The sequence below is a fragment of the Pezoporus flaviventris genome, unplaced genomic scaffold (genome assembly GCF_033815535.1).
Source record: "Pezoporus flaviventris isolate CSIRO_AGI_PZ_B2104156 unplaced genomic scaffold, CSIRO_AGI_Pfla_v1 ptg000042l, whole genome shotgun sequence".
Taxonomy (NCBI): Eukaryota; Metazoa; Chordata; class Aves; order Psittaciformes; family Psittacidae; genus Pezoporus; species Pezoporus flaviventris.
Window position 1 is genome coordinate 179501 of NW_026892590.1, and position 23613 is coordinate 203113.

The 23613-nt window shown below is 46.7% G+C and overlaps 1 protein-coding gene across 7 annotated transcripts; it reads left to right on the forward strand.

The window, feature by feature from the left end:
* Nucleotides 1–1752: 1752 nt before the first annotated feature.
* HP1BP3 (heterochromatin protein 1 binding protein 3) lies at nt 1753–23515 on the forward strand. Of its 7 annotated transcripts, none has more exons than XM_061466587.1 (13): nt 1753–1824; nt 10056–10255; nt 10664–10766; nt 12183–12333; nt 12675–12834; nt 13875–14018; nt 14526–14606; nt 16181–16335; nt 17100–17190; nt 17878–18037; nt 20411–20522; nt 21426–21563; nt 22294–23515. In XM_061466587.1, the coding sequence occupies exons 2-13, from the start codon at nt 10160–10162 to the stop codon at nt 22577–22579; spliced, it is 1677 nt and encodes a 558-aa protein (XP_061322571.1). In that variant the 5' UTR covers nt 1753–1824; nt 10056–10159; the 3' UTR covers nt 22580–23515. The 7 variants fall into 7 exon arrangements, with proteins under 7 accessions (XP_061322571.1, XP_061322575.1, XP_061322576.1 ...); XM_061466588.1 differs by lacking the exon at nt 1753–1824 and adding an exon at nt 2115–2160; XM_061466589.1 differs by lacking the exon at nt 1753–1824 and adding an exon at nt 8759–9948 and having other exon boundaries at nt 10667–10766.
* Nucleotides 23516–23613: the final 98 nt, after the last annotated feature.

A 23613-nucleotide genomic window follows, 5' to 3' on the forward strand; every position in this document is an offset into this window, starting at 1 on the left:
TCACAGAGGGGATTGCCGTCACAAGAAGTGCCCAAATAAATGTGTCAGTGTCCATACAGCCTTGAAATCTTAGAAACAGGATGGAGGAGAGGTTGGCAATGCCCAAGGTAAGGACGATGTGCAGAAAACAAAGATGAAAAACTGGGCAAGATGAAGAGTTCTGTGGTGTGTTTGGAGGCAGCTTGTAGAATGCTTATGGCCGAAAACAGACAGGAAAGGGAACTGAGGATTTGTACCTTAAACTCAAGTGAAGGGGAAGTAGAGGGGTTTGGGGGGGAGATAAAAAAGCCTACCCATAGTTCTGGCCAAAACAATATAGAAACAAAACAGGAGCATGAGGTATGCAGAAAGAGCTGGTGTTCATTACTTCTCAGCGTACTCTCCACAGACCTGAAGTAATACCAGTGTGGGTCATGCTCTGCAGTGCTGATCCTCACCCTGGGTGGGTGAGGCACAGGTAAAGCAGCTTGAAACAAGAGTGACGTGAAGGAACACCAGCGCAGGATCCCTTCTGCAAGCAAGGGCTTGTGAGCATGTTTGGACAGGAGATTCCCAGCTTGCAGCTAGATCTCAACCATGGAACTGGTGTAATTGAGGCAGGCAGTAAATTACAAAGCTAGTGAGAGTGATGGGGTGGGGGTAAAGAGACTGAGGCAAACCAAAGGCGGCCATGGGGGAAATCACAAGCGGCAGGAGGAGGATGAACGAAGAGGCCAGAGCAAAGATCAAAGAATGGTTTGGGTTGAAGGGACCTTAAAAGCTCATCCAGTTCCAACCCCCTGCAACGAGCAGAGACACCTTCCGCTACATCAAGCTGCCCAGAACCACTTCCAGCCTGGCCCTGAATGTCTCCAGAGACGGGCATCCACCACCTCTCTGTGCAACCTGTGCCAGTGCTTCAGCACCCTCAATGTAAAAGGGGGTTTTTCTTCAGTCCAGACTGAATCTCGTGTTTTTTAGTTTAAAACCATCACCCCTTGTGATGTTGTGAGGAGCCCTGCTGGGAAGTCTCTTCCCATCTTTCTTATAGACCCCTTTGAAGAACTGAAAGGCAGCAGTAAGGTCTCCCCTTGAGGAACCTTCTCTTGTGCAGGTGGAAACAGCCCAGCTCTCTCAGCCTGGCTCCAGAGCAGAGCTGCTCCAGCCCTCGCAGCATCTCCATGGCCTCCTCTGGCCTCGCTCCAGCAGCTCCACGTCCCTCTTGTGCTGCTGCCCCAGAGCTGGATCAGGGCTGCAGGGGGGGTCTCCCCAGAGCACAGCAGAGGGGCAGGATCCCCTCCCTGAGCTGCTGCTCACCCTCTGGGGGTGCAGCCCAGCACACGGGGGGGGGTTCTGGGCTCACGGACTCACTGAAGCCGGGTCATGGGGAGCTTCTCATTGACCAACACCCCCAAGCTGTTGCCGCCGCAGCGCTCCGGAACCGGCAGGGCCGAGGAAGCCCCGGCCCCGCGGCAGGAGGCGGGAAACGCCTCACACAAGCGGACAGCCGCTGACGGCCACCGGGCGCACGCACGCACGTACGTACGTACTGACGTATTGACGTACGCACGCACGCACGCACGCTGCCCCCTTCCCTCCGCGACGTGGAGGCGAAGGGGGGGGGGGGGGAGGGAAGGGGGCGACGTTCGAAAAATGCCCGAGGCCTCCCATTGGCCGGCGGCGCCGCCTCGCCCCGCCCCCCGGCGCGCGCGCCAGCCACACCCCCCGCCGTGGCCCCGCCCCCGCCCCTTTGCCCCGTCCGCCCCCCCCCCCCCCCCCCTCCTCCCTTGGCTCCCCCCCCGCCGGTTCCCTGCCGCCATTAGAGGGGCCGCTTTGTGTCCGCTGGTGAGTCCCCGCCGACCGCCGGCGCCGTGCCGGTCCGGGCCCGGTAGGCCGCGGGGTGGTGCGTGTGAGCGGCCTGGCGGGGCCTCGGGAGCTCCCGTCAGCGCCGCGCCTCCTCCCTGACAGGCCTCGTGGGGCGGGAAGGGGGGGGGTGTCTGTCGTGACGGGTCGCGATACGCTGCGCGCATGGTGAATGCTGCTACGGTGAGCGCGGCCTGCTCATCCCCTCACACACACACACGCTCCTCAGCCGGGCCTGAGGCGGCGGCCCCGGGCCTCGGTGTCTCTCACAAAGGAGCTGCGGGCCTCAAACCGCCCCTGCCGGCCTGCTGGCACCCGGTGAACACCGGCGGGGGAGGGAAGGTCAGCGGCGGGGGGGACCGGCGGGGGTGCGGCACGGGCGGTATTCGCTGTTTATAAACTTCGGAAGGGCCTTGGGCGGCTTCCCGCCTTTCGGATCCTGCCTGAGCCCACTTCGTCAGGGCCGCAGAGGCGCTGCCGCCGGAGGAGAGCCGCTGTCCGCCGCGTCAGTGTGGCTGGGCTGCCGGAAAGCCGCTCTTAATGCCCCCCCGGTGCGCTTAGAGGTGCATGCAGGCCGAAGCGTGAGGCCTTTCTGGGGTCCTCCCTGAGCCCCTGTGGTGGTCACAGCCTCGTTGAAGAATGTTAATTACCCTCCTCCCCTCATGCCTCTCCATGGAGAAGGGTGTTAGGTTCCAGTCTGGAATGGAGGGGTTTCCATTCTGGGTTTATCATCCCCACTGCCGTTTGTGGGCTTGGTTTTTCAGTTAAAAACTCGGGAAAATCGGGAGGGAAGGAGCAGCTGTTGTGAAGTGGTGTAGCCCTTGTTAGACCAAAGCTTACTGTGATGAGAACAGCTCCAGCTCAAGTCCTTCCTGCCTGGATTCTTGTTTCACTGTCACTGGTGTTTGTAAATCCTGGGGGAATTCTCAGACTATACTGCAGGGGAGGAAAAACGTGGGGTTATTGGGATGTTTTCTCCTTTCTAATGTGGAACAGGGCCTGGCAGCCTGCTCCTATCTGTGGTATTTCACAGGTGGTTCTAATGGGAGTTTAGCTTGACTGCTGAGTTAACAAGTGGGTTACTTCTCAGTCCTTATCTCGGGCCTTTGGAGTAATGATTGCACTCTGGTTTCCACCCATGTGGCTTTGTTTGTTTGGGTTTACTGTAAATAGTAATTTTAGCGTCCTTAAGACAGATGGCCAGCAATCCTTGGCAAGCAGCTGTTGTACTGAGGTTCTGAAGTACTCCTGTTTGTAAACAGTGTCACACTGATAAGCTCCTTTGTGTGGTGTGTGTTGGACTGTTCTCACTGGTGAGTGTCTCTTTGGTTTGATTTGGGAGTGGAGGTGTTTTGATGGACTGGGCAGGAGAGCATTTACCTTTGTCAGGGGGGACTTGAAAAGGTTGGTGGGCATAGTGGGAAATCCTTAGATTTTCCCCCCTTGGTTGGGGGTGGGGAAAAAATCCCCACGTGATTTCTGTTCAGGGCAAAGAACTTGATGTATATGTCTTGACAACATCAGGCTTTTTGCAGCCTTTCTCCCCTTTACCTGTGTGTGCCTTCTAATTCGTGCACTACTCAACATGTCACACCCTGTCCTCAGGTAGAAGCTGTTTGAATTGTTTGTTTTCCTTCAGAATATCTTTTTCTGCTGTGTTTTCCCTTTCAACAGAAACTGAAGTGTGACTCTTTTGTCACTGTTGTGTTACAAGTGACCCAGGTTCTCTGAGGATTTTAACTGCTGTAAGAGTGAAAGAAATTTTACATTGATGGACTCTAATGGGAGGTGTGAGTAATTTTATATAGACTGCAAGGAAATCACAGCTTTTAAAATGTATGGTTTTGTACTACAGAATAATAAGTGATGGCTGAATAGGTAACAGTTTGGAAGGAGGGTTTTTCTAGTGGCTTTATATTTAATCCATCTAAGCAAGGGGGATGTGGTCTATCAAAGGTTTGTACCCTGCTATGTAATGTTAGTGGCCTACATTTTCATTCAGGTGTCAGTGGTTTGTCAGAATTCATAATGGGTCCTAGAATTAAGATATTTCATCCAAGGCAGTAAGATTCCCAGCAGTGGATTTTCATGTTGGAGTAGTTTTAAGTTGGTGACCTGAACTTGTTCTAGAGTTAAAGCTGAGCCCTATGCACTCTGCTTGTGTCAGTGGCAGCACATGGAGAGTCTGGATCAAGGACCATACGAGCCAAAAACTGTTGTCCCACAGAGTGTGATGTCACTGTCACAATCCTGAGCATCAGTGCAGAGGAGGATTATGTTTAGACAGCAATGTAAGCAGGAATTCTGCTTCTTATTAATCCCTTAGCTGAAGTTTTTGTGATATTTTAGGTAGATGGTGCATAATTAAAGCTGCACAGGGCCTGGCTTTGGCTCTGTGTTTGGGGACGTTGAGGGGAGCTCCTCGGTGAAAGATCATCTAGGCCACGGAAATCATCTGCTGTTACTGTCTTCTGTCAAAGAGTGATGCAGAGAGGTCAAAGAGTGATGCAGAAAGAATCTGAAACTAATAGTGGATTTTATATTGAGCTGCTGGTGAAGAATAGTGGAGATGAGGCAAGGGTTCTTACTTCTGTTTTAATAAACAGCTGTTGAGATGGATCTAACTTTGATTTGCTGCTGTTACACCCCATCAGAGACAAGGCACTGAGCTCAGTCCCAGATGGGGAGGCAGAGCATCAATCTCACCGTGACAGAGTGCTTTTCCTTGCAGTGGAAGCAGCATCTCTATGTGCAGAAGGGCAGTGTTTGAGTTTCCCTTTCCTCTTTGCTTTGAAATTCAACAGGATAGGCGAAGTGTAAGTCAGGTTGCATTTGTGGTGTTTGGAGTCAGAGACCCAAATTGAATGCTACTCTGAAATGAAGATGTGTCTTTCAGCTTAGAAAAACTCTCCTTTGGGTCTGCATGTGTAGGATCGTGTGCGTTTTGATACTGGAAGCGTGAAAGATTTTCCTTGTGCTTCCCGAATATTCTTGGGATTTATTCCCTTTCTTAATGCTGTATAGGGAAGGAGTGGATGGAAATAGAAACTTGTAACACTAGTCAAGCCAAAGAATTTCTTGCCTGGCAAGTGATGAGCTGTTGGATCTTTGTATTGGACCTTTAATTGAAACAAGATGGTTTGTAATGTGTGTAGCAGTGTGGGGCTCCCATAGCCTGTAACAGATCTCACAAGAGAGCTGCAAGTACAGCCTGTGTAGTTTAAAAGTCAGCTTAACCACACCACCTCCCAGGAAGTCGATGCGACAGGTTAGCCTTAAGGATCAGGACAAAGCCCCAGACTTGTTGAATGGCAGCAAAAGTGATGGGAATGCCAGACGTGAAACGGGAGGGAATTTCCGATCAGGCTGCCAAATACGGATTAGGAGTGGGGACTAACTTGTATTCCGTCTTCAGTAAGGTATCTTATTCCTCTGCACGTTTAAATGACTAAATACAACTGGTCTAACTTCATCCAGACCACAGGCAGCTCAGTGAAGTACAGAAGCCAAAGGGAAGTCAGGCAGTGCTGGAGCCCCTTTATGAACAGGATGTGACAGCTATCAGCTGAGAGCTTCTAACAGATACATTCTGTAAAACAGGTTTGTATCAAAGGTGTTCCTGGATGATGCATTCTGTGAGGATACAGATGCTGAGGGTTCAAGAAAGGTATCTTTTACCTAAGCTGGATTTTTAGGGAAGCACTTTGAGGATTTCAGGGGCCAGAAGCCTTGGAGAAGTTGGCCTGCTTGCAATTTAGAGCATGATATTTTGACATGTTTGATTTGAATTTGCAAAAATAACAGCATTTCCTGTTTTGTTTGGCTTTTTTCTGCAGCTTCCGAGGAGTATTTAAATGCTCTTCTGCTTAGGACAGTGCTATGTAATAGTAGATAACTGTACAATAATAGCCTGGTTTTGAAACCCAGTTACTTTGCTTTTTAAGCTTTTTTGACACTAAACTGTCATTCTTGCTTGTAAGGTTATTGAGTATGTACCCATTGACACCCGGGCTTCACATCTGCAAGAACACAAAAACTTTTCCAGCCCTTTTTGATCCCATTTCTAGACCTGCGTCACGTTCCATATACCAAGTCATGTCTAGAGCACATCGGTCACCAGCGTGCGTGTCGTGTGACAGTAAGGGGACACCCCCAACAGCACAGGATGGGATTTGCTTTCTCATTTTTCCACTGCATATTTGGTTTCAGTCCTCTCAGCCTGTGCACCCTACCCCGAGTCCTTGCACCTTGGTGTTTCCAGCAGCCTGACAGGTGCCTTGCCATGTTGGAGACCTGGGGTTATCCTGAAATGTTTTCCCTCAAGTGAGAATGAGGTCTGAGAAAAGCTGGAAAATCTTACTGGCAGCAGAAATTCCTGGAGTCAGCCAAACTATGCCTCAAGTCTTATGTTCCTGTGCCTGTTACGTTGGTGGGGGGACTCCACTCTTCTGGAATGTTATCTGTAATGCATGTGTCTCACCTCAAGCCTCCCTTTTTTTATCCCCTAAGGATGTGCTGATAGCTCAGGAGGAAACTGCTATCATTTTTCATAGTAGCTCGTGGAAACCTACGTGTACCTTTGACTGCATCTGCTATCAGTGGCCACTCTGAGCTGGGAGACTGGGCACTCCCAACCATTCCTGCTCACCTAGAAATCCTGAAAGTTTAGGAGTTTTGTTGCTTCTCAGCTCCTTGCTAGATTCCCTTTGGAATGACTAGTTTGGAGTGACTAGTTCACGATGGCTGGGTAATGTCGAGTTCAAATGGCCTATAGGAAAATGAGTGAGTAGCTACATGGGGAGTTACTGTCTGTACTTTGAAGCAACTTTTGGAAGGTTGGTATCCCAGTGTTTGGTTCACTGCTGATGTGATTATTTTTATCCTGACAGTCCATCAGATTTGAGTGCATCTGACACTTCCCAAGAACCACCTTGAAAACCCACAGCCTCAACTGATGACCTTGTCCTGTTTTCCAAGCACAATATTTGCTTGGCATAGGTGTAAATGCAGAAGGCAGCATCACTTTCCAGTTGTGTATTGCTAACAGTGATGCTTGCAGTCTGTGGTACACATTTAAAGATGTCTCGGTTATCTTTCACATGGAATAGGGTGTCCAGGTAACAGCTGGTTTGGGTGGCTTGATTTTTCCATTCGATCTACCATTTTATTTGGAGGGGGTATGAGAGTTTTCCTGCGTCACTGTTATAAAACTGTCTAGTCTTCTGCTTTATCTTTCTGAAAAAGTAAATTCAGGCCTATTTGTGGTTGACATTTCACACCCTGTCCAGAAAACTGCTTTTGATCCCTTTGTGGGAAGAAACGGGCTGAGCAAGAGCAGTGATGCTTTCACAAGGTAGTGCTTGTGACTTTGCCATTTGAGAATCCCCTTGCTTTGAAGTCAGCAGGAGATGATCCTCCTGCCCTTTGGTTCCACACATGGAACATGGAGGGAATCAACAAGCTCCTGTTTGGACCACTGCTGGAAGTTTCTGCTGGGTGATGGCTTTGTGCATGCGTTAGGAATTGTGCTGTGTTATATTTGCTCTTGAGAGCAGCAACACTCGAGTGGTTTATACTGAGGTCTAAACAAAGGATATGGTTTTTAGAACGTGGGGAATTTGGAGTCAGAGTTGGGAGCACTGTGTTTTTGTGTATGTGACACGCAGGTCACAGAGTTTTAAACAAATAAACTCCAGGCCCAGGTCAGCCACAGTGCATGCTTGGATGTGTGTGTTAGTATTCCCAGGGAAAGTGTGTGTGTGTAGCCCCCAGCTGATTTCCTGGAGGATGGATCTGTAATTGGCTGTTTTAGGACTCACTTCAAAATGCTGGCATTTTTTAAAGGGCTTCAGGCTGTGCTTGGTAGGAAAAACATTTGGGATTGAGCTGGTGAAAACTCATTTTTCCTCTCACTTTCTGCACTTGAGTGAGGAGGAGCCCTTAAAATAGGCTTCAAAGGCTGGGCTGTAGTTTGCATGTTCTCATTGGCTATTAGCGTTTTTTTTTCCCATCCTGAAATACCATGAGAAAGCTTCATTGATCTCATTTAGCTTGGTTTTGGCATGTAGTGTGTTGGGGGGTTTGTTTTGTCTCGGAAGAAACCATTGTTGCTGCTACACTCATCTGCATCTGCTGCTGCTGCTGCTGAGACACAGGACTGGTGCCCTGTCGTTTTTCAGAATGACTGTTCAGTCTCACAGGAGAAGTTGTAGACATTGCAGGAGCAGATTGAGGTACCTTTAGCTGCCACAAGCACTGTGGTTTGAAGGTGGCCAGCTAGGGAAATGTCTTCTAGAGCATCTCCTGCAGAAATGCTGCCTAGCAATGTGTTTGGTCCTCCTGCCAGCAGACTGAAAGGAAAGTGCCTTTGTTGTGCCACAGGTGTGTGCACCTGATGTGACACTGCACCCTCTTGCAGCAGCAGTGGATTTAGTTTATAGTTTACAAGTTTGGGGAGGAGATCTTGTAGGTACAATGGTTCTAACCAGGAGCAGCTCTGCTCTGGAGCCAGGCTGAGAGAGCTGGGCTGGGGCAGCCTGGAAAAGAGAAGGCTCCTGAAGGGGAGACCTTAGAGCAGCTCCAGTGCCTAAAGGGGCTACAAGAAACCTGGAGAGGGGCTTTGGACAAGGGCCTGTAGGGACAGGCCAAGGGGAATGGCTTTAACCTGCCAGAGGGGAGACTGAGATGAGCTCTTAGGCAGAAGCTCTTCCCTGGGAGGGTGCTGAGGCGCTGGCACAGGGTGCCCAGAGAAGCTGTGGCTGCCCCATCCCTGGCAGTGTTCAAGGCCAGGTTGGACACAGGGGCTTGGAGCAAGCTGCTCTAGTGGAAGGGGTCCCTGCCTGTGGCAGGGATGAGCTTTAAGGTCCTTCCAACCCAAACCAGGCTGGGATTCTGTTAATCACCAGTCCTTGTAAACCATCATATCTTACCATACATTCCCCTTTAGCTCCTCCTTCACTGCCACTGGTTTCTGAATGGAAGCTACTCACATCTTGGAGTTTTAATGAAAGTGCTCTACTCAGATGAGCTGGGATTTAGTTTTCCTGAGAAAGTAACTGAGGTAAAGAGAATCCCTCGGATGGATTGGAAGCCCCCACTGCTGAGTAATAAGAGGACTGTGTTTTGGGGCCAGAATGTAGAGTAATTGAGATGGTATTGATGTGATACAGGGCATCCACCCCTGCAGGGGAGAATGCAGTGTGAAGTGCTGAAACTGGTGAAAATCATCTTGAAAACAGTGCCAGGAGTGATGTCAGTCCTCTCATTTAAGAGGAAGACCCACTAGGGAAATACCTATTAAAAGTGAAAATTTATGTTAAGTGCCTTCCTTCTCATGTGAGAAAAAGAAAACATCCAGAATAGCTAGAAACTGGGAGCATCTGGTTTCTCTGTAAGGAAGGGGAGGGCAGCCTGGAGGAACAGGGGAGAACAGGTCCAGCCCTGGTTTGCCACAGAAGCTTTGCTTCTCAGGTTTTTAAAGGGGGTTCTGAGAACCCCTCCTTGGGAGAAACTGATGCAGTCCCATGGTCAACAGGTAAGAAAGTCTGTAGAAGTGTAAATGGTAGTAAGGGGTGAGACTTAGTGAGGGTTAGACTAAGCTGAACCCATTCTATACCCATGACGGTGTGTGTGTTTGGAGGAGGGTTTTGTAAAGCTTAAGTTTTACTGTGGAAGGTCTGAGACTGCTGGTTTGATGGTTGTTTTCTTCAAAGGCTCCTCCATTTCTCTGAACTGCATGGGTTTGGTTTGGGAAGGCATGGTTTGGGTCCCAGTGTGTGTGTTTTCTGCCTAACAAATGTAATGGTTTAATTCCTTAGGCTGTTAGAAGCTGGATGAAGATGTCAGCTCCTGCTTTTACCCACAGTCAATGACTTGTTTCCTCCATGCCTCACTTCAGGCCCAGTGCAATGTCTGCTTTTCATTAATGCTTTCTGTTCATTTAAAGAGCCTTTTTATTCTTTCAGATCTGTTTTTATGGAGCAGGCTGCCAGTCTGACTTTACACCTTTACCATTTCTGCTACATCCATAGCTCTCAAGTCTGCGTACATGTTTTAGCCTCTTTGTTGAATGCAAGTGTTGATTGTCAGTTGTGTTAGTCATAAGCTGTAAGTCATTTACTCTTCTTTTCTTTTTAATCTTTACTTTGTTAGATACATGGACGTAGATGGTTTTGTTTTGTTAATTTTCACACCACATCTTTTCTGTACTTTAGGTTGACTCCTCACTGCACTGTGAAAACCATTAGGAAAAGGTCCTTGGGGTTAAAACCTGGGGCTCCACAGTGTTACCTGCACTGGGGGCTAGAAATTTATTTAAATGGCGACTGATCTGTCTGAAGCTGAACCCGTGCATCATAAGGCGCTTCCACTCTTAACGGGAGCTCAGCTCATCCACACGGACAAGTTAAGTGAGGTAGGGGCTGGCCCATTCTCCAAGCTTGCCCTTGGATCAGTCCTTGACTTCCAGTCCTGCTGAAGGTTACTCAGTGCTCTTTCTCCCCTGCTCGTAGGCAACTCAATTTGGAGTCTACTAACCCCTGCAGGCACTCTCCTTCCCCTTCCCTGCTTTCCCTGAGATGTGTTTAGCAAGATCCTCAAATCTCCTTTAACGTGGAATCGAAAATAAATGATTTCTTTTGTAACTGTAAAATGGGAAACTCTCCTTTCCAAGTATGCTGGTTTGAGGGTCTTTTAAAATGCTGAAAAATCCAAATGTAACCAGAATATCTCTACATATGCTGCTTTGATTTACTTTAATTCCATTTCTAAACCTTTCTGATTCTTTACAGTATCTGTACTGATTTTCTTATGCTTTCCATAGAAGGCTGAAGACGACACAATGCCCATCCGCCGCTCCGTGAATTCTTCTCCCCGAGAAACCCCTCCCAAAAGCAAACCTGCTGAAGGTGAAGAGGTCAAAGCAGGTACAGTGATAATTCTACAGCAGATTGTTAATGTATATCCAAACATAAGCTTATGCTCTAACATTCCTGAAAAACCCTCCTGCCAAGACTAAAATATTCCCAATGCTTAGCTCCTTTCCACAGGCTTCTCCTGGATTATTGGGAAGTTGTGTTTTGTAGCCACTTTTCAGTCTGACCCATTCATTTTGTCCTTCATACCCTGTAGCAAAGTCCTGACACTCCAGACATGAAAACGTAGCTAAATAAAGGCCCTTTTAAGCTTGCACGTTCTTTAAAGGTAACGTTTGTGAAGTCTCAGTAGTGTCAGGAAGGTGGCTTGAGATCAAAAGGTGGAGTTGACGATGGAAGAACAATGTATTTAGGGGTTTATTCCTAAACAAGAGGATTTTACCACAATGTGTCATAAAATCTAGTCTGATATTAACGTGTATGGTCTTAGCAGCTTCACCTCAGTTTCTCAGGATGTGTCATTTCAGTATTGCACTCAGTTTCACTGACTTTGTGCTCTTTGCTGTCACAAATAAGTCAGTTACATACCAAACTACCTTAATACACTGGATTTTAAATGCATGATGCCTCTATGGGAAAACTATGCACAGGAGCATGGTGGGAGTATTAAGCTCCTTCTCAGAGACAGAGAACCTGTGTAGAGCAGTGATGGTGGACAGTTATTTATCCAGAAAGTGGGTAATGGCAGTTTATGTGCTCCTTATCTAGTAGGCAGCCAAGTCCTGTTCTCAGCTAAATATGCCAGTTTATTTGCTTGGGAAGGTGATTTCTGGTTGGATTTGATCCTGCTGATAGACAAGTGCTTCTGTCAGTGCATGTGCAGTCTAAAGCTTTGCCAAGTCTGGAAAAATAGATCGAACAGTTAGAAATCCTTCAGGTGCCACAGTGTGTGGTGCAGGAACAGCAGTGTTTGAAAACAAGGTGGGTACAAACACAGCTGCTTGTATGTTTCTATCTACATTTCTGGTAGAGATACATGGTTTGCACATTTATGAGTTAAAAATGTATAAACCTCAGCCTAAGGGAAAGCTATTTCCTCCTCCCATCCCCACCCAGGCCTCTCTGACAAGGGATGATTACAACAGTAACTTTGGAGTTAAGAAGGAAAGACGAGGGAATTAGTGCTCTGTGAAAAGCTGCATGATGTTGTTTGACATTATTCTGGCATCCGATGGCTGATTGCACCTTATTGAAGCTCCTCTCAGTAGTTCTGTTTACTTCTTAAGTTACATTTAGATAATCTGTTTAAACTGGAGAAAGGAAATTGTCTGAAGGGAAATAATTTTTGGGGTGTGTTCTTAAGCTTTTTATCTCAAACACCTCCTCCCCCCCCCGCCCCTCCCTGCCTTCCTGAAGAATAAAGGCTCATTTCTGGCACTAACTTGATGTATTTTCATGTCTTTTTAGATGCAGAAGTCACCTCTGAGGAATCTGCCTCTGTTGGAGAAGAGCAAGAGACTGAAACCCTGCCTGCAGCATCCAGTGAAGCAGAACAGCCAAAGGAACCTGAGACTGAAGGGAAGGGGGAGACCAAGCCCTCAGAAGAAACCAAAAAGGAGTAAGGCTCTTTCAGCTTAGTGCTGAATTCGGGGAATTGGGTAAATTTCTGAACAAAGTTAGGTTGTAGAGGTGGAAAAGATGGCAGGAGAGATGGAAAAAATAGGATGTGTCCCTTGAAAAAGTGCTTGTATTTCTCAGGAAGAAGCTACCAGTCGAGTGTGGCTGCTGTTCTAGAACGTGTGTGAGACTGAATATCCAGAGAGAGTCTCTTTTTTCTAGTAGAAATGCCAAAATCTTTAAATTCTTTTCAGTGTCAGATGTTGTGGAGTTGTTGCTGTGCTGCTGTTGGCTTGTTTTACAGTGTCTCTTGTCTTAGTATTGATTTTTATTCCTCCAAAGTGAGAAGGATCAGTCTAAGGAGAAAGAGAAGAAGGTGAAGAAGACCATTCCTGCCTGGGCTACTCTTTCTGCTAGCCAGCTAGCTAGAGCACAGAAGCAGACTCAGATGGCTGCCACCTCACGTCCCAAAATGGATGCTATTTTAACTGAGGCCATCAGGGTAAGCAGGAGACAAATGTTTCTTTTGTTCATCTGTTGCAAAGCAGGATAATTTGTGTGCCTAAAATTCACATTTCAGCTTGCTGCTGGTGCTGATGATAGTGCTGGCTGTCAGCAAGAAACACTGTGTGAGACACGTGTGCTTCTGCTTGGAAGCCCGTGGAGCTGAAATGTGAGTCCATGATGATGGTGATGATGAGAGGCCCTGTAGCTTATTTCTTTGTTTAGAATTTGTTTCCTCCCTCATTACATTATTAGAAACAGGGAGGATGACATAATCTGCTTGATTGCTGTCATCATTTAATTTGGTGTGCCTTCTAGCCACACTTAACTTGATTTACCTTGATTAAGCCATCTATTTGATACGTGCTTTATTCAGCATTAACTTATTCTAATTCAAGGCAGATGGAGAAACTGTAAACTAGCATTCCAGAGTGGTGTTGGGGTGGGTCTACTGTATCCCTCCTGCTTGTAAGAAGAGCCCTGTGCTGTTGTAGTTGTGTTGCTTGCTCTCCCCTTGAGGCTTGTTTCACACGTGCTGCCTTCAGAGCTGGCCTGGATTCTACCCACCTTAATTGCAGGATGGCCTTTCCACCTGGTCTATTTTCAAAATGTGATCTTCAGCTTAGACTTTTTGCTGTTTTGCTAATGTCAAGCCTCCATCTTCTTAGAAACACAGAATTGTCGACTTGTTCTGACTTAATAACTCTGACTTTAGTGCACCAACTTGCCAGTTGTGCAGCAGTGATTTGCCAAAAGGTGACTGTATTTTGTAGTACCATTTAGTGTTTAAGCCATTACATGTAAGTGCTGCAGAACAGAGGAGTGATTGACTGTGCTGCTGTTGTGTTGTCTGCTCTTTAGCTCAAGTATTTTGTTAGTTGTATTTTATCCTCTTGAGGCATTATGAGCAAAAGGCCAGCCTGGCATTCTGTGTTGATGTGCCGGCCTGTATGCATCAGTTCAATTGCTGTTCTCCAGTCCCACAGCGAGATCATTCCAGTACAAGTGGTTTCTGCTAATGTTCTGCTTCCATTTCAGGCATGCTTTCAAAAGAGTGGTGCATCCGTTGTTGCAATACGCAAATACATCATCCATAAATACCCTTCCCTGGAGCTGGAGAGGAGAGGCTATCTGCTAAAGCAAGCCTTGAAAAGGGAGCTGGAGAGAGGAATCATTAGGCAGGTAAGAGCTGCTTTGTGGAGCAGCACTGGAGGTGATGTTACTGAATTACATACAGGTAGTAGGTCTTTTCTTCCTCATGAAGGTTAATCAACCTGTTTCTCCACTTCATTAGATACCGACAGGATTTCACTGTTGTTCTGTCAGTCAGACACTTTGCCCAGTTGTCTTTTGTGCAATGTATGACCGTTTCTTGATGTTGTGTCATACAGCATTGCAGCAGCCTTTGTCTTCAAACTCAGTCCAGCACTGTCACTTCTGCAGCAGCAGATTTAGCACTAATTTACGCTTGTGATGTCTGTTAGGATGTCATGGTATGTTGTTAATGTCTTGGCTGTAGTTTCTGATCTTATTAAAGTTTCAGTGGGTTCAAACAGGCCTCTGCCATAACAGTCCATCACCAGGGTGACAGTGCAGTCAAAATCTGTGTAATGGTGTCAGTGAGTCTCTTTCAGGTTGTTATTCTGAGTTACTTTGCTGAAGACTGAAATGGACTTTCTTTCAAACTAGGTAAAAGGAAAGGGAGCTTCTGGCAGCTTTGTGGTGGTGGCTAGTGCAGGAAAATCTGTTCCAAAATCCAGAGACAGAAAGGTAAGATGGATCATTTTAAACAATACCCTGAAAGATCTTGCACTGAAACACATGTATCTTACCAAAGGCAGCTTAATCCCAACCCAGACAGTATTATCCTTGCTGTACTTTTCCTCCCCAAGTATGGTAATTAAAAAACCTGTTCATAAAATCAGAACCAGAAAGTTAGTTTTAGAAATTAAACCAAGTAGAATAAACAAAATCTTAGTTTTAAAATGTTTACATTAAACCCCTAGGCTTTGGTTCAGAGGCAGAAAACTGAATAACCAGGAAGCTCCTCTTCTGTCTTTACCTGGTAGAGAGACATGCCTCTCAGGTATTGTAAGAGAGCTTTATGCTACTGCTGTCTGTTCTATCTGTTGCATGGATAAATGGAAGACTTCAGTCTTGAGGACTGTCAGGTGAACAATTTTTCCATGAGCTGTGAGTGCAGAGGGAGGAAGAAGACAGTGTCCTAAGCTTTCTGGAAGAAAGCTGCTGATGTTGGGTGTATATTGCTCTGAGGTAGTACTATGTGATATGGGAGGGGGTGGTTGAGCCTAGTCCTCACAGTTAGTCCAGCTCCACTGTTCTCCACTCTCTGCTGCACTGGAGGTATGAATTAAGTTTCTAACACTGTGGTTAAAAAACACTTAGCTAGAATTGCTGATCCCCTTGCAGCTTAGATGGATGAACCCACAGAGTATTGTAATGTATCTTTCCACTTCTGGGGAGACCAAAAGCCCTAAAGCTGAGGGAAACAGTGACATGCTTGGTACTAGGGAACAGGAGAAAACTAATTGCAGTGTAACTTTTTAAATAGAGGTCACTGGCTCCACAAGAAGTTTGAGCAAGACACCTGATAACTGCCAACACATCACTTTTATTGTCTTCAGCATATCAGTGTCTTTGTTCCTAGTTACTTTCTCTGTGTTGCAGCAAAACAAACAGCTTGCTTTTGTTGTTGGTGAATGCAGCTAGCAGCTGTCTGGTGAGCAGCACCCTCACCCCTTCGACTGTTTGCAAAGCTGCTGTTCAGCATCAAAACCATTAAACTTCAGCACATTTTCCCACTGTCTTTTCTGTATAAAAAACAGACTTTATTTTTTTCTGCTCATGCCCTCCTCACAGTAATAAAGGGATGGAGGAAAATTCAGAAGGGAAAGTTGGCTTCAATCAGGATTTCATTCTGTCATCTAAAAACCCACTCCTGTTTAAGGTATTCATTTTTGGGCAGATGTAAAAAGCCTTTGGTGGGGTATAAATTTCATGGCAGTGTGTAAGATTTTCACTTGTGTCAGAAGGGCAGCAGAGGAAAGTGTGTGTAGAAAGAGGAAGGAAACTGATGTAAAAATACAGATGTTGTTAAATACTGAGCAATTTCTATTTGCAAAACTATCCAGAGACTCCTATGAAAATTCCAGCCAAATTTGCTTGGTTTTACCCGAACTTTTTAAATTGTTAAAGAATTGCCTTACAGAACTTGATTTTGCAGATCTGTGTCCGATGTCAGGAGCACTTCTCCCCTGTGCATTGCTGCTTCAGATACCCCAGACTTTTAGGCCCCACTGATGAGTAAAGTGTATGTATTTCAGAAAAGCACTTCTACTTCGGCTGCAGAGCAACAAGTGAAGCTGGAAGATATCCTGCCCCTGGCTTTCACCCGCCTTTGTGAGCCGAAGGAAGCTTCTTACAGCCTCATCAAGAAATATGTGTCTCAGTATTACCCCAAACTCAAAGTAGATATCAGGTAGGTGCAGGAGTATGCTGTTGTAAGCAGAGCTGCAGAGGAGCAGTGAAATACAGCCTTCCTTTGGCTTTGCCTTGCTTCCCAGCGATCCAGTTCAGTGTTGCAGCAGGCAGGTGGTGCTCTGCCTTGTAGAGCCTGCAGGAAAACTTGAGGAAAAGCTGTGCCTTTTCCTGCATCCCTCCACACCCAGTCTTTGTTCCTGATGCCAACATCAGCGTTGACTGTGCACCTCCACCCTTAATCAAAACGAGCTCCCTTTAGCTGCGGGGATGTGAAGCCTCTCCTTGGGATCTTGTCCTGTCCTTGGTTCTGGATGCCTTAGCTGGCATGTGCTTACAGTAAGCTTTAAGCTCGCTTATATGAAATGGGTCAAAGCTTGGGGAAGAAGCAAACCTAGGAAAGCCATGTGTGCTACCTCTTGCAGGGGCCTGTACTTATCCCTTGTTGTCTGTGAGCTGACTCATTGCCCACCGACTCGAAATGTGCTTTTCAAAATGATTAAATCCTCCCAAGTGGAGCTTGTCTGTTTCTGGATGCAGTGACACCAAGGAAACGTTGCAGTTCAGTTTCCACTAACGTACATTGTTTTTCTCATGTAATCAGCGCTTGCTGACAGATCTCTATTTAAAATGCCTGTAGGTAGGCAGATACCACTCGTAAGTACTGCTCTGCTCATACTCTGTATAAAGCCTTGTTTCTCTGTTTGTTTTTGAAGCTGTCAGTCTGTGTGTGTGTCAGTAAAGCTTTATCTTCCTGTATTTCAGACCCCAGCTCTTGAAGAATGCCCTCCAGAGAGCTGTAGAGAAGGGCCAGTTAGAGCAGATCACAGGGAAGGGAGCGTCTGGGACATTCCAGGTCAGAGCCAGAGTTCATCTTGTTTTGTTGACTATACTGACCACAAGCCTTGGATATAAGTTAACACCCCCTCTTCCCCCCCACCTCAGTTTCATTGGGTACACCTTTCTTTAGCAGCCTGTCATGTTCAGGAGTTGTCCAACTATGAAGCAGTAGGACTCTTATTCTCCTCTGGGTCTACATTTCTGGAGCAGCCCCCCCCTGCCTTCCTTGCTTAGCGTGTTCCTCACGCTGCTTCGGCTCTGACTCATTAGCACAGTAGGGGAGATGGTGGGGTAAGCTTTCCTTTACCATCTCTTATTGTGGGTGCAGTAGGTACCCCAGATGCCTGCAACGCTTTGTTCTTGTGGATGTTCCACAGAAGCTTCTTGGGTACATTTGGTCTGGGAGATGGAAGAAGAGCTGATTTATTTCCTTCCCTAAGTGATAGGCCCTTAGATTGCCACATCCTTGCAGTGTATTTGGGGACTGGGACAATATGTTACTGATGATAAGCCCTCCAGGCCACTTGACTAGGCCTGTCCTCCCAGTTAAAGGTGGGAGAGCAGCGTTCCCCGTGCCGTGTTTAATGTAAAACATATCTGTGCTGATGCAGGAGCGCCGACCCACCTGGTGCAGAGGAGCTTGTCCTGACCTGGTTTGGGAGAATTTTGTCTTGATGCTTTTCTCTTCCTCCTTGGAAAATAGCTGAAGAAATCAGGGGAGAAGCCCCTGCTGGGTGGGACTCTGATGGAAGACGCCATCCTGTCTGCTATTGCGGCCATGAACGAACCGAAGACCTGCTCCACCACAGCCCTCAAGAAGTATATCCTGGAAAACCACCCAGGGACCAACTCCAACCTCCAGGGTAAAGTACCAGTCTGTGTGATGCTTCTCTTTTGCATGCTGAAAGAGTCCTGCAGCTGCAGATGTGTCTGCGCAGCACCTTTAAAGTATTCCATTGAGCTTGCTTTGGAACTGACAGCTGCTCAGCTCTTTGTGCTGCAGAGATGCTCAGTGGTTTTAATTCCCATTAGCTCCTTTCAAGCCTGACAAAGGCTAGTTTGAGACATAATACATGTTTCTCTTGTCTGTAGCACGTTCCCAGGAAAGGGGAATAGTATTCAAGTACTTTTGTTGTTCTTAAATCACCAAGTTGATTTCATCTGTCTGTCTCTATTTTGAAAGGCTACAGCTTGGCATAAATGCAGTTCCCAGTTGCTTTTTAGTTAGAGAAGTTGCACAGTCTAACTTTCAAAACATTCGCAGGCACCCCTCTCACGGATTTGCTTGAGGTCATTCTTTGGCTCTGATTTTTAAAAGGTCAAGCAAGTGAGGAGAGAAACAATCCTGTTGTATTTGGAAAGAGATTTGGTATGTCTTTGTTCTCAGGAATGACTCTAATGTCTGTTTTGGCTTTTGCGTTAGCAGAAGCAATACTAACAGACGCTTTAAAGCAGATGTTTTAATGGTTTATGTGCATTATTTGGCCTGAGCCCCACTGCTGTTCATTAACCAGTGCGTGAGGTCACTTGAAGCAGGATGAGGTCACTTGAAACAGGATGAGCTCACAGCAGTCTTCACTAGAGTCAAACATAGAGGTAAATGAGTTTGTTGCTGTGATGTCATGGTTCTGGTGCCATTTGTTAGAACATGGGCTGGAGGGAGGCTGCTGATCCCCTACTTCATCTGGAGCTGAAGCACAGCAGCAGCACATCAGTTTGAAACAGGGCTTACTGATGCTGAGAGAACACAGGTTCCCTCACAGCAGCGTGGGCTAAAGAAGCTGCCTGAGGCCTTCTGCCAATTAGAGACTGATGTCAAGCCTGACTTCTTCATCTTGGGGCAGGGAGAAGAGTTTCCAGGCATCCTAAGCACTTGCATGATTTATTTTCAGGAGCATTGGAATTCTCCCTGGTCCTCAGAGGCCTATGCTCAGCCAGCCTCGAGTGCTTGTCAGTCTTGCAAGTCACATAAAGAAATTTCAGCTTGCAATCTGTTGTTTTCTTTCCCTTTCTGTTACATAAAAGGAATTTTGATGTTCTCTGCTCCGTTTTAAGAGCAACCAGAGGAAGATCTGATGAGATGTAAAAGCAGACGGGTGCACACTGCAGAGCCAGTGCTCTGCACTCCTCCTCCTTTTGTACCTGACTGGAGTCAAGTGCTATTTATCTTTCTGCTGCTCCTTATCTTTGATACAAAGACTAAAACCAGCCTTAGGCTTTGTATTGCTCCTGTTTTATGAAAGTGTGGATTTTTAAAGAGTTCTTGAACTATGAGGATCCAAATGTTGCAACAGTAGTGACTTCATGGATAGGATCAAGTCCTTTAGCTGTGCAGGCTCTTCCAGTGCCATTCAAAGTACAGTATTTCAGCAGAAGCAGCCCTGGTGTAAGTATGGCCTTGTCCCAAAGGATTCGCTTGCTGTGAAATGTCAGTGCTTGATAAAAGCCTGTTTCAGTAGTGTGGAATAAGCAGCTGGAGCAAATACCTTTGCATTAATTGTCCCCACAGATTCAGTGACAGTTCAGCCACTGTGTTTCTTTGTATTTTCCTATTTCTCAAGTGAACCTCTTTGGAAGGTGCTTGAGGCCAGCCTTGCTCTGCCCTTGGTTTGGAGGGAGCTAAATATGAAAATGGGCCCTCTAATTCAAGCTGCAAGTGGTTTTGAGCTAACTAAACAACTTCAGCCCTCTTGCCAAAGATCCTCTGTACTTGCACAGGTTTGGTTACAATTCTTACACAGTGCACATAGAACAGAAGGCTGGAATAAAAAGTGTATTTGTCCTATGTCTAGACCAGGTATTTTCCCTTTAAAAAGCAAAACAAGAACACAGACTGGGGAAAGATGCATCACATTTGACATTTAGGGATACAAGGAAGGTAAAACCAGGGTAAAGACACAAGTCTTTAAAAAGCCCTTTGGAGAACAGGCTGTAGAAAGTTGATATTTGGGTTAAATATGGACAGCAGTAATTCCATGCCACTACTGATTGCATTTAGGAAGGAGCATCCTTTGATGGGGACATCAAAACCGTGCTCTGTTCCTGACTTCATCCTTTCGAGAATTTAAAGCCACACTTGCTAAGTGCTCTGCAGGTGTCCTAGCAAAGGAGACTTCATCCTGGCTTTCCAGCTCTGATTTCAGAGGGCTCTGCAAGGAGCAGTAAGGTCAGACAAGAGGATAAATATAGCAGCAGCCTTCCTCTGATTTTTTTTTTATCTGATTTTATTTTCACAGTGCATCTACTGAAGAGAACCCTGCAGAAATGTGAGAAGAATGGCTGGATGGAGCAAATCTCTGGAAAGGGCTTCAGTGGAACCTTTCAGCTTTGCTTCCCTTATTATCCTAGGTAAAGCACTTGGCTGTTAAACAGAATTCAAGGCAAGTGTTGAGGAGGTTAGCCAGGTAGCACTGCAGAGGTCCATCAGTTGACCTCTTTACAGGGAAGTTTGTGGAGGGTTTAATAACTGATGAACTGCAGCATTCACAGAATCCCAGAGTGGTTTGAGTTGGAAGGGACCTTAAAGCCCATCCAGCTCCAACTCCTGCCACAGGCAGGGACCCCTTCCACTAGAGCAGCTTGCTCCAAGCCCCTGTGTCCAACCTGGCATTGAGCACTGCCAGGGATGGGGCAGCCACAGCTTCTCTGGGCACCCTGTGCCAGCGCCTCAGCACCCTCCCAGGGAAGAGCTTCTGCCTAAGAGCTCATCTCAGTCTCCCCTCTGGCAGGTTAAAGCCTTTGTCCTATCCCTACATACCACCCACACTCTAGATAATGCCATTACTTGGATGTCTGACTGTGAGTGAACATAAAGCTAGCAAGGAAGCAAGGTAAGCTTTTAAGGGCAGTAAAGTCTTCTCAGATCCTCTGTCATGGTGCTTTTATTGCAGGATGGAGGCTTTTTAAGTGTTGCTGTGCTAAAACAAGTTCACGTGAGCAGGTAGTGTGGTGGTGTTAATGCAAGGATGCTCACAATGAGTAGGACCCAGCTGTTTCTTAATGCTGACGTAGAGGAGAGGTGGGAGGAGGGAAGATGACCTAGATTAGCTGTTGTGAGACTGAAACAGCCTTTCTTCTGCTGGGAGTGTATATTGTGCTGGGCCACGTGGAGCCCAGAGATGGTGACTTAGTGTCCCACAAAGAGCCAAATGGCAACATAGTGATTGGAAAAGTCTCTGCTAGGGTTACCAAAGGCTTGCTGGAGTCTTATCCTTAATAGCAAGTCACGCTCTGACATGAATCCTCTTGTAGCCCAGATGTGCTCTATCCAGAGAAGCAGCAGGATGAGGACTCTGAGGAATCTGATGAGGAAGAAGAGGAGGAATCTGAGGAGGAAGAAGAATCTGAAGAGGAAGAGTCTGAGGAGGAAGAGCCGCCACCAAAGAAGAGGTATGGCCGCAGGAGAGAGGAATGGGCTTGTTCAGATGATACAAGTGACTCTTGGTTTGTCTCCCGGTGTGGTTATTTATCCACAGGGCTGTTACTCAGAGGTGTTGGAAGAAGTTTCTGATAATGCTTTGCTCCAGAGATACTGATCTCCCCTATTCCATAGTTTGAAGCTCACCTCTTTTTTTCCTCCAGATGAGAGGAGAGCCTGTATTTATTCTTTGTATTGCCTGTAGTCTTCTGAAGTCGCTTTTTGTGCTTCACAGAAGTGTGACATTTCACAGGGGACTTTCAGTATTTATTGTTTCCTTAGGAAATGTTTTCCCTACAATAGTAGTATTGCAGTCCTGTACAAAGCCAGCCTTCCTCAGAATGCGGATTTAACATAAGTGGTGTTGGTTAAGTAATACAACTGCATTTAGAGAGGAGAGTGGTCAGGTCTCTGAACTGTTCTGACAATCGACTTTGATTCATTATTTGTATGTTCATATCCCTAACGAAGGAGGTGGAAACCTCTCTGGCAGAGCCCTGTGGGCATTGAGAAGTGCTGAGTATGGCAAGATCTGCCAGAGGAGCTGTTGCTCTTTGAGATTTAGCTAATGAAATGTACTGCTGCATAAAGCAATACCCATGGTAAAGGAGGATGACAAGATGCAGATTGACGATGGCAGCAGCTCTGCTCTGGGTACCATTTGGGCCTCCACTGAGCTCTTGTGCTGTCTCTCTCTGACAGGATGCAGAAGAGGCCACCCCCAAAATCACGGAGCAGGGCCCCTCCGATGAAGCGAAGAGAGTCCAAACCCAAACCAAGGAAAACCCCCGCCGCCAGCCGGGGCAAAGCAAAGCCCCCCCCAAAGGTTAAAACCCCTGCTAAGAAAGCCAAACCAGCAGCCTCAGCCATCAAGAAACCCTCTGGTGGCAGCTCTTCTAAGAAACCAGCAGCCAGTGGGAGGAAGGAGGTGAAACCCTCTGCCAAGGGCAAATCCACCATGAGGAAATCTCTCCGGGCAAAAAAGTAAAACCTTTGGAGTGTCAGGGAATGCCATGGTCAAATCCACAGTCTTGTTTTCTAAGTCGAACATGCGTTTGTATTTTAGTTCTGATGCTTCAACACTTCTTTTAATGGGGTTTTATTATTTTTGTTTTCTTGAATGATGGGGGGGGAAAAGCTGCAACTTAAATCAAAGCTACCCGAGGAGTTGTTAGAGCTCAATGCCGGGCCTCGTGCCTGCCCCTCCCCTGGAACAAGTCATCTGTCGTTTCTGCAATAATGGTAGGACTTCTTCTAGGGCATATACAACCTGTACATTTTCTGGTGTTCCTCTGGGTTGGGGGCTGGGGAGGGCGGGGGGGCTTGGCTTTTAAACGTTCTTCAAAGAAGATCTTTATATCTTCAGCCAGCAGGAACAGGATGACTGGGGGAATGTGATTCTTAAAGAGAAGGTACAAGGGCAAAAGAGTCCTCCCTATATCCCCTGCATTACGAGGTCCTTATCGCTTCTGTGAAGAAGCAGTGTATATACAGCACTTGCACTGAGTCCTGGAGGTGCTGCTTTCTGCTCGGCTGGTAGAGGGGCAGGCTGAGGAGGTGGCACGTTTGGCTCCTTCAGACCAGCAGGGTTTGTTTGATGGTGAGTCAGAGCTTCAGTAATCACCTCCTGCAGCATCCACTGATCGTCTGATGCCAGAGGGGCTCCAGAAGGGGTAGTTCTCGGTTAGGCGGGTGATTTGAATTAGTGTTTCCATGCCACATCTGTTACCTTAAAACCAAAACATATAAAAGTCTTCTTGAAATCCAAGTTTCCAATGTTTTTAAGAGATGAAGAGCCTGAGTTTGGTCACCTCTTGTTTACCCTTTTTTAAAGAACAGTGGGAGAGCTATACAATTGCTAATGTAGAGATGTTGATAAGTGAAGAACATGCCGTTTGCTAAAATAAAATGAAACTAGATTCCAGGCCTGCTCTGTGTGTCCTTTCTCTTCCTCGCCACAGCTTCCTCCTCCTGGAACTGCAGAGAGGAGGGAATTACCATCAGCATGGATTGCTGCGGAGG